The sequence below is a fragment of the Alligator sinensis genome, unplaced genomic scaffold (genome assembly GCF_000455745.1).
Source record: "Alligator sinensis unplaced genomic scaffold, ASM45574v1 scaffold493_1, whole genome shotgun sequence".
NCBI lineage: Eukaryota > Metazoa > Chordata > Crocodylia > Alligatoridae > Alligator > Alligator sinensis.
The window spans coordinates 222,356-232,596 of record NW_005842513.1 but is presented as its reverse complement, the minus strand read 5'-3'; the positions used below and the strand labels follow the sequence as shown (position 1 = coordinate 232,596).

At 40.5% G+C, this 10,241-nt stretch overlaps 1 protein-coding gene and 1 long non-coding RNA gene across 4 annotated transcripts in view; one reads left to right on the top strand and one right to left on the bottom strand.

Annotated features, from left to right (window-relative positions):
- Nucleotides 1-10,241, top strand: part of HECTD2 (HECT domain E3 ubiquitin protein ligase 2) — an 82,882-nt gene that overhangs the window by 58,179 nt on the left and 14,462 nt on the right. For all 3 annotated transcript variants that reach the window (XM_025213241.1, XM_025213240.1, XM_025213242.1), the window contains exons 15-18: nucleotides 909-1,067; nucleotides 3,395-3,469; nucleotides 6,220-6,307; nucleotides 6,535-6,641. In XM_025213241.1, the coding sequence (XP_025069026.1) occupies nucleotides 909-1,067; nucleotides 3,395-3,469; nucleotides 6,220-6,307; nucleotides 6,535-6,641 (429 nt within the window). The remainder of the gene's footprint in view (nucleotides 1-908; nucleotides 1,068-3,394; nucleotides 3,470-6,219; nucleotides 6,308-6,534; nucleotides 6,642-10,241) is intronic.
- LOC112551573 overlaps nucleotides 7,518-10,241 on the bottom strand; it is a 77,847-nt gene continuing 75,123 nt past the window's right edge. Inside the window, exon 3 of the long non-coding RNA XR_003095880.1 lies at nucleotides 7,518-7,660. This is a non-coding gene — a long non-coding RNA (uncharacterized LOC112551573). The remainder of the gene's footprint in view (nucleotides 7,661-10,241) is intronic.

Sequence of the window (10,241 nt, the reverse complement as noted above, 5' to 3'; positions counted from 1 at the left end):
GCAGGAATGTCTGAAAAAAATACAACAGACTTTTTAAGCTTTTAGCATGGTTTTCCTTTTTCAGGTGACATCCCTTTTTAATTTTATATAGCCAAAATAGAATACACTGAAATTTGTAGAAGAAAACTAAAAATAAGAAAAATATATTTTAACTACTTGTGTATACGTAGGCATGATTACTAGGAATCAAGTACTTCAAAACTGGGAAATGCCAGAATTAAAATATTTCCTGGTATTCCATAGAATAAATCATGCAGCTCACATAAATCAGAGTTTTCATAGGTGCTTAATAATTATGTTTCTTCTTATTTTTTGGTTACCAAACCTGCTATCTAATACTTGGTCCAATTTGCAGAGGAGCTCCAAGGCTCCAGTTCTCCAGGGCAGCATTCAGCTGCGCTACCCATTACACTTTTTTTTTTCTGCCACCTAGTGGGTCATACAGACAATAATCACCATAGCACCACCTTCATTACCAATTTGTGGGAACATCTTGAAATTGTCAGCTATAGAAAGTCATGATCATCATAGGTCTTACCTAATGTTTTTCTATTTTTATTGAAGCATTGATATTTAGAATACAGAATTCTTGGAGTAAAATTACTGTATCTGTAGTTTTAATGTTAACCAGTATGTCCTTGCATTAGTGATATAGTATCTTGAGTATAAAGGATTTCAAGAGTTCATCAAATTGCATTCTATAGTAATTTTAATCTTATTTACTTAAAGTATAACATATAGTTGCATTTAGATTAAAAAAATTATGGACGTGAAAAAAGGAACATAATTTTTCACTTAAATTAGTATTGTGAGTACTCTATGTATATTAAGTTGTTTATCTAAGATTGCCTAAAATTATTAAATAATAATAAGAAGGTGATTTTCCATTTAACATTTGACATTTATAGCTTATGGGACTCGCTGTATATAATAGTATTACCTTGGATATTCGCTTCCCACCCTGCTGTTACAAGAAACTGTTGAGTCCTCCCATTGTTCCTTGTGATCAAAATACTCCTGTAGGCATCTGTGATGTTACATTAGATGACCTGTATCAGATTATGCCTGTAAGTATAAATCATTATTTTAAAGGCTGATTTATTGAAATAGCTAGTTTAATTTGATTACTTGGTTGCTTCTGTTTTTGTTTAATGTACATATAATAGTTGCTTTTCAATATGTTTACAACTTTCTATACTATTTGCCTTTTAGGCTGCCTTTTTGTGCTAAATCTCTGCTTGCCTACTCCTAAAAGGTTGAACCAAAATATCCTTTCTATTATTTGAGTTTATGGGGAAAAACTGGAGGGCAACACAACTGCAGAATTGTATTCTGGGAGACCCATACTATCCCCTGCAGTCAGTAGACGTAGTAAAGTTATTGGGCATGCATCAGTTCTGGAGGAACGAAACTTTCCAAGCTACCTACACATGGCCCCATCCATTATTTTGTGACCAAAATCCATGCTGGGGACAGCATGAACTCAGTCTTAAACCTCTCCCCCTGGGTCAGGGGTTTCAAATGTATATGGCCCAGATCTGGCCTGTGGAACCCCTCCATCTGGCCTCCGGTGCTGCCCCATGGTCTGATCAGACCCACAAAGGGCATGGCACATGTCCATAGCACAGAACCGGTCCATGTGGCAGCTGAGTTTGACACTGTTACCTTGACATAACTGCCATTTCAGTTCCTTTCTTCACGTGTATTCAGCATCCCTGCACTTCAAAATGGCAGCAGGGGCACTTTAACTAAAGCTCATCAAACGGGATTTAGTTAAAGCGCCCCCGCCACCATTTTGAAGTGTGGGATGCTGAATAGATGAGATGCTGCAGGCGTTTTAACTAGAGCGACTCTTAAGAGCCTCTCTAATTAAAGCACCCCCTGCCCCCCCCAACACACACACACACACACACACACTCCTCAGAGCATGTGTGAAGATGCCCTAGGTGTTTATCTTCCTTGTTAGAAGGCTAAGTACATATTTAAAATTTGGCCCTTCATGTTCTCATGTCACAGGAGGAAGTTTATATGGGGTAGGCTGGACATAAAGGGTGCAGACAGAAGTGTAACTCCCAGCTGTAACTCAGAAATATTTCTGCAAAGTGTTCTGAGTTACAACATTACCCCAGACCAAACAGAAGTTCACTGTTGGTTTCAGGGGGTAGGGGAATCTAGCTGCCTGCTGGGAGCCTGCACCCAGGTTCCCATAACAACAGCCAGGCTCTCTGCCAGTGCTTGCTGTCTTTAGAATGGGAGGGAGGAAAGGCAGCGGAGGAAGCTTGTTCTTTTAGCTCCCCAGCTAGTGCTGAAGGGTGGGGTAGGTAAATTGGAGCCCACCCACCTGGGGTGGGCAGAGGGGCTCCAGTACAACTGCCCCACTCTGCAGGGGGTGCTAAAAACCCACAGATTGAACTCCCTCCACTCCCTTTCCCCACTCCCATTCTGAAAACAGCAACAGGCTGGGAGCTCTGTGGACACAAGTTACAAAAGATGCTACATTTTGAAGCATCTTTTTCTGATACCTCATGCAGTTAGGGGTGAGATTTTCACCCAGTCAGCCACTTTTTAAGGTGTCAGCAGCCGTGCACTTCTGTTTGGTCATAGCTATAAACTGATTTCTTGTCCAGGTCAGGCAAAAATTGTCACTTCTGTCTGCACCCAAAGCAATATTATTTATCTGGATAGAGTGAAGCCTTTCATTAGGTCATTATATAGGTGTTTGAGGAGGAGTTTATTTCTTCCTCATTAACTTGCTTCTCCAGCTCCCCACTGTAAACAGGTAATATGCAAAAAGAGATCCTAATATTCCCAAAGGAATACCACCTAAAAAAAATTGAAGAGCTATCTTAACAAGTTTGGCATCTGATCTTCACCCCATTGTCAAGGCTGTCATGATTTTGGTGGTGTTTTTTTTTTTTTAAAGAAAAGGTAAAGATAAGAAGTAAACTTCCACTACTGCCTAAAAGTTTCTGTAATTCATCTTCCGAGGACAAGCGTTCTGAAGAGCCATGCCTCTCTTAGAACGGATGATCAGTTTCTTTGGCCCTTAGACTCCAGTTTGCTCATTGCAGACCTAGATACCAGTCTGCGTAATCCACTTAAATAACCGTGATAATCACAAAATCCCTTTTCTGGAATCATTTATTCTGAATGTCTGGTTTCTACTAATATTAGGGTTGGTGCTATACAGAAATCTTATAGCAGGATAACTTTCTGGGGGTTTGATCCAACTGGTAAGAATTTGTATATGGCTTTTGTATTCTCCCACTGAGGAGTTTGTATGATTTCAGAATAGTTTCATAATAAGATGGAATGATTACCCGCTAGAAATGGCTTGAAAAGGACACGGTGGAATTGTATCTAATTTGATAAATTTAGTGAACTTTTTTTGCAGGAGTTAGCTCATGGACTAAGTGAACTCCTATCCTATGAAGGCAATGTTGAAGAAGATTTCTATTCAACCTTCCAGGTACTATAAATAGTAAAATTCTGAGTGATTATCAAACTAGATAAATAGATCTGTCCATGTCTCCAATGGAGTGGTCCATCACCAAAAATGAATATGGATTGTTCAGCCTTTAGGTGGGTAAAGGATAAGAGGCTATAAGGTAATGGTGGCCAACCTTTGGCACACTTGCCACATGTGGCATGGGCAATCTTTGTGACATGCATCGAGAGATCAGGGGACAGGCAGGACAGCTACAGATAGGGCAGGAAGCAGAAAACAGGGCAACAGCAAGGGAAGGGGATCAGAGTGAGCACAGGGCTGACCTTGTGGCATATCTGCCAAGAAGGTTGGCCTTCAGTGCTATAAAGCTTGCCTGAATTTGAAAGTTACTGTGATCCAGGCTTACTTCAGTTTTGTGAAGCAATAGGTTGAACCACAATAGGGTCCTACTGTGACCCTGTTGTGGTCCAACCAGGCTTGCTTCAGTTTTGGAGGATTGTCTGAGTCTGAAAGTTGAGCTGAAAATATGATTTAGGTAGAGACTTGCCCAATTTAAAAGATTTATCTAGCCCTGAAATATACTGGGTAACTATTTGATATATTCAAGCCCAAAAGTCTGGCTTAGAGATCCCTGTTCCAGTTATGAAAGAGTTGGTATGATGTAGGAATTTAGCCTAGGTAAAGGTGTGTTCTAGCATATAGTCACTTTAGTTCAGTCAGGAAAATTTACTTTTAATCCCCATGCAAGCCTGAAAACATTTTAAATTGGACATCAGCTTATTCTTGTTCAGTTTATTTTGCTGTAGTTCAGTTATTGTTATCAAGTGGTATGGAAATATTCATAACATGAATTATTTTAGTTTCTATGGGACATACAATTAAGAGTTTATTTCTTCCAGCATGCTTAATGGACATCTATACATGTACTCCAGGGTATGGGGAAGCGGGATTAATTAGTGACTCTGAGAGCTGGGATGATCTGACTGGGGTGATCTAGTTGGGGATGGTCCTGCTTTGAGTAGGGGGTTGGACTAGATAGGTTAGATAACCTCCTGAGATCCCTTCCAACCCTCATTTTCTATGATTCTATGAAAGCTGCTCTAATTAAAGTGCCTACAGCATCACATGTATTCAGCATCCTGTGCTTCAAAATGGCAGCAGGGGTGCTTTGACTAAAGCTCATTTGATGAGCTTTAGTTAAATTGCCCCTGCCACCATTTTGAAATGAGGGGATGCTGAACACACATGACGCAGAGGCTGCTGGAGTGCGCTACATAGCACACTCCAGCAGATTCACAGGAGGCTCAGTTGCTAATTAGCACATGTCGGAGTAGAGGTCCATCATGTATATAGATGTCCAATGTTCCTAAAGCCTTTTTCTCTTTCATTGTACTAGAGTCTACAACTCAAATCTTGTGTGTGATGTTCTCACTGTTGCTATTTTGAATAGTTCATTTACTTATAGAATCTAATTATTGGAGGTCTGCCTTGAATTTTTCCCCTTCGCACTGCTAGAGCAGAAAAAATAAAACTGTGGAGTCAGGTAGCCCCTTTGCTCTCTGCTTCCTTCCAGCCTTTTCCCCTAGCAGCCCCTTCCCCCTTTCCTTACTGTCAGATGCTGCTCTCCCTGAACACGTGGAAGTGAAGAGCAAATTTGAAAATAATAACTTTGAAATTAAATAAAGCTGTAGCAATTTGCATATAATACCCATACACTTACTTCATGGATGCATGTTACCTTTTTTTAAACTACTGCAAATTTTAGCACAGGTAATCCATAAACACTTTTCTACAGCACTATGCATAATATTAGTTCAAAACCAAACCCTTGTGATTTACCACATAGTTTATTGGGCTGGGACCTACTCGAGTCAACAGCATTTCAAGCCATAATGACTCCAGAGGTCAGCTTGTGTGTATATACCAGATTACCCCTCCTTCCCCTCGCCACCATAGGAACCATGTGCTAATTTGCTTTCATTCATGACTACAACCAATTGTTTTTGTCATGAGTCCTGGGATACTCTTAAAATTTATATGCAGATGCAAGGCAGCCTGATCCAGCTTCACCTCATGGAGGGTAGGGCCGCACTAATCATATGCTCCAGGCTGAGAAAGGGGGTGACAGAAAGATTCTGCATAAACTGTTTGGAGCTCTGCTTCATGATGTTTGCCAGGCATTTAAGGCTGCTGAAGTAACAGGAAACACTGGAAAAGGAAAAGAAAGGCACAGCTCAGCTGTGAGAGTAAAGAGGAAATTGATATTTATTCAATATGGTGGCTCACCATGGCTTGAAAAAGTCTCAGTGCTGAGGGAGACTAATTGCAATGGGCACTACCAAATATCTGATTCAGAAGGGCTATACTAACCTATCTTGTGGTAGGTTCCCACCAGCATGTTTGCTTCATGTGGGCCATGCGTTGTGCAGTTATGCTCAGTGTTGGCTGCATTTAATCAACTTCATAGTTGGTTTCCATTGCTGAGCACATACAGCTTTTGGCAGTAGTTTAATGGTTGACGGTATATTTATTGAGGTTTCCTTGTATGCAGTTATAAGACATGGGGCTTTTTCCCATGCCAGTTGGGAAGGAAACCCTTGTATTCAAGTAAATATGATGTATGGCAAAACTGTATGGTTTGTGTTGTGCAGAAAGTCAAACTAAATGGTCTTTATGATTCCTTCTATTCTGGTATTTATGAGTCAATTGATCTGTTCATCCTAATTAATACGAATAGGAGTTACAGGTATTATAATGTTGTCTCTCTTCAGGTTTTTCAAGAAGAATTTGGAGCCATAAAATCTTATAACCTAAAACCAAATGGTGATAAAGTTCCAGTTACAAATCGGAATAGAAAAGGTACATTAAAGATACAATAAATCAAAAAGAAAATGCATCCTCTGTAATAAAAACAGATGTAATTTCGTAGAGCAGTAAAAATTATTATGCTATTTTTAATTCTACTTAAACTGTATTTCAAATATTTCTGTATTACTTTAGCTCAATTTAAGATACAGTGCAGCAAAGGATTATCTGAAAAGTTGTTACTTTATAATTAAAAGAAAATGAAATACTTTTCTTTTCAGAATATGTGCAGTTCTATGTTGACTTCCTTCTCAACAAATCAATCTACAAACAGTTTGCAGCATTCTATTATGGATTTCATAGCGTCTGTGCTTCTTATGCATTGATGGTAAGATTAAAGTGGAAAATGTTATAAGAAACTTTATTTAATATTGTTAATTTTGTATTTGTGATGCAGCATTGTAAAGGTTGATCTGAACTTCCTAAATTAGTTTTAGTAATTCAACTGGTTTTTGTTTCATTGTTCATAGAGACTCGAATTCAGCAACACATTTAAGCAAATGCCTAACTTTTAAGCATCTAAGACTGAAAATGACTAGAAGTGTGTTTAAGAAAATTAGCATATAATTAAATAATTAGGGTTCCACAATATTCTGTTTTCCAACTTTGTGTTCTTCTGAGGATTTTAAGTCCTTAAATCATTTTAATGAATTTCTTTTCTCAATACTGCTGATATGTGTATTATATAATCTAATCCCCATTTAACAGATAAATACATTGACACAGCTTAAACTAGAATTTTGTTAGAGGGTACCCCAGGTTAAAAAAAAAAAAAAAAAGACTTGGTACTCAACCACTCCCACTAAATCGGTGTTCTGTACTTTTGAAAACTGCAGCATTTATTTTGGTGCCCATGTTTAAATTTGAAGTTCACATTTATAGATACAGGCAGTCCTCAGACTTACTACACAATTGGTTCCTGAAAAACACGTCGTAAGTCGAAACGTTGCAACTCGGAACAATTTTCTCATAAAAAACAATGTTATCAATGGGGGATTAGTTCCTGAACCAAGGCCCGATATGCTATTTTCACCAAAAATACCCCAGAATTTGTTATTTTATCAATGATAGATGAGTAATATAGCTACATTAATGCATTTATATTGTAAATAGCAATCATATTGATTTGGAAGGACTTCTTTGAGGTGACTTTGCTGGACTTTTTGAGGGGTTTTTGTCTGGAGTCTTCTCAGGAGTCTGGGCTGCAGGTTTTTCTGGAGTCTTGTCCACTTTCTTAAAGAAAGTGTCCAAGGAAGTTTGGACAGATGTTCTCCAGGGAGATGAGCGACACAGCGAACTTCTTCGCTGACATGGCGTTGCATCTGATCAAGCGTTGTAAAGCTGAAACTGATGTCATAAAGTTGAAACAAGGTGTCAATTTATAAAAGTTGTAAGTGCGAAACGTTGTAACTCGAAACGTTGTAAGTCACCAGCTGCCTGTACCCACATTATTATTTTTTTTTAATTTTGGCCTACATAGCCATAACTTTTTAGAAAGATCATGAATTGAACCCCTACTTTGTGATTTCAGTCTTCTTGCTCTCAAGTCTGTGGTCCCCAGGTTTTTGGTGTTCCATCTCTGTTTCTGTGACAGGTTTGCAGTACTACCCTACAGTCTCATGTGCAGTAATCCAGATGGTGTCACCTGCCTAAGTCCACTCTGTCCTCTTCCATTCTTATTCCATTTTCTTCTCATCTATGTATATTTGTCATCTTTTCTTATTCCTCTACACTTTCTTCCATTTCTCTCTAATAATCAGCTGGTTTGTGAAACCCACTGTTTTCAGCCCCTGAGTTCTCTCCTCTTTTACTTTTATCCCCCTTCCCCACAAATTCTCCATATTGTTATATTCTGCTTCTTCCCTTCCTTCCATCCCTTGTTTTACTCCCTCTGTCTCCCATCCCAACCCTACTGTCTCCTCCTTAGAATAATATAAAATTAGGGTTGGAAGGGACCTCAGGAGATCAACTAGTCCAACTCCCTGCTCAAAGCAGGACCATCCCCAACCAGATCATCACAGCCAAGGCTTTGTCTAGCTGGTTCTTAAAAACTTCCAAAGATGGAGAATCCACAACTTCTCTGAGAAATCTGTTCCAGTGTTCTACTACTCTCCTAGTGAGAAAATTCTTCCTAATTTCTAACTTAAACTTCCCTTGCTGCAACTTGAGACAGTTGCTCCTTGTCTGTCATCTGTCAACACTGAGAACAGTCTAGCTCTATCCACTTTCAAACCCCGCTTCAGTTAGTTGAGAGTTGCTACTAAATCTGCTTTCACTCTTCTCTTCTCTTGACTAAATGAGTTCAGTTCCCTCAGCCTTTCTTCATAGGTCGTATGCCCCAGCCCCCTCACCATTTGCATTGCCCTTTGCTGGACTCTCTCCAATTTGTCTACATCCTTTCTGTAGCAGGAGACCCAAAACTGAACACAGTACTCCAGATGTTGCCTTACCAGTGCTGAATAGAGGGGAATAATCACTTTCCTTGCCCTGCTGGCAACACTCCTACCGATGCAGGCCAATATGTCATTAGCTGCCTTGGCAACAAGGGCACACTGTTGGCTCATATTCAGCTTATTGTCCACTGTAAACTGTAGGTCCTTTTCAGCAGAACTGTGCTACCCAGCCAGATAGCCCCCAGCCTGGAGTGGTGCATGGGACTGTTCCATCCTAAGTGCAGGACTTTGCACTTGTCCTTGTTGAACCTCATGAGATTTCTTTTTGCCCAGTCCTCCCATTTTTCTATGTCACTCTGAATCCTAGCCCTACCCTCCAAGTACATATCAGACCCAGAGGGTAGTAATTGATGGAAGTCACTCATCGTGGTGTCCTGTGACCAGTGGGTGGCCACCTACAAGTTTATCCGGGGTGACCACCAGCATTTGGGGGAACGTTTGTTCACCAGAGTGCCCCAAGGGATGACGAGGTCGAATGGTCACAAACTACTTCAAGATCGTTTCAGGCTGGACATAAGGAAGAATTTCTTTACTGTCCGAGCCCCCAAGGTCTGGAACAGCTTGCCACCGGAGGTGGTTCAAGCGCCTTCATTGAACACCTTCAAGATGAAACTGGATGCTTATCTTGCTGGGATCCTATGACCCCAGCTGACTTCCTGCCCTTTGGGCAGGGGGCTGGACTCAAAGATCTTCCGAGGTCCCTTCCAGCCCTAATGTCTATGAAATCTACTGTTCCTCCCAGCTTGATGTCACCTGCAAACTTGCTGAGGGTGCACTCTATCCCATCTTGAGGTCATTGATGAACATATTGGAAAAAAACAGGCCCCAGGACAACCCCTGGGACACTCCACTTGATACTGGCTGCTAACCAGATCTTGAGCCATTGATTACTACCCTCGGAGCCCAATGCTCCAGCCAGTTTTCTATCCACCTTACAGTCCCTTCATCCAGCCCATACTTCCTTAGTTCGCCTGCAAAAATGTGGGAGACCATATCAAAAGCCTTGCTGAAATTAAGGTATACCACATCCACAGAGCCAGTCATCTCATCATAGAAGGCAATCAAGTTGGTTAGGTATGCCTTGCCCTTGGTGAATCCATGCTGACTATTCATAATCACCTTCTCTTCCAAGTGCTTAGAAGTGGATTCCTGGAGGATCTGCTCCATGATTTTCCCAGGGATTGAGGTGAGGTTGACTGATCTGTAGTTCCCTGGATCCTCCTTTTTCCCTTTCTTAAATATGGGTACTATGTTTGCCCTTTTCCAATAATCTAGAACCAATCCTGATCCCCATAAGTTCTCAAAGATAATGGCCAGCACCTCTGCAGTCATATCAACCAATTCCCTCAGCACCCTCAAGTACATCCTGTCCGGCCCTATGGACTTGTGTATGTCCAGGTTTTCTAAATAGATTAATAGATGCTAGAATCGGAAGGGACGTCAACAGATTATCGAGTCTGACCTCCTGCCCTAGG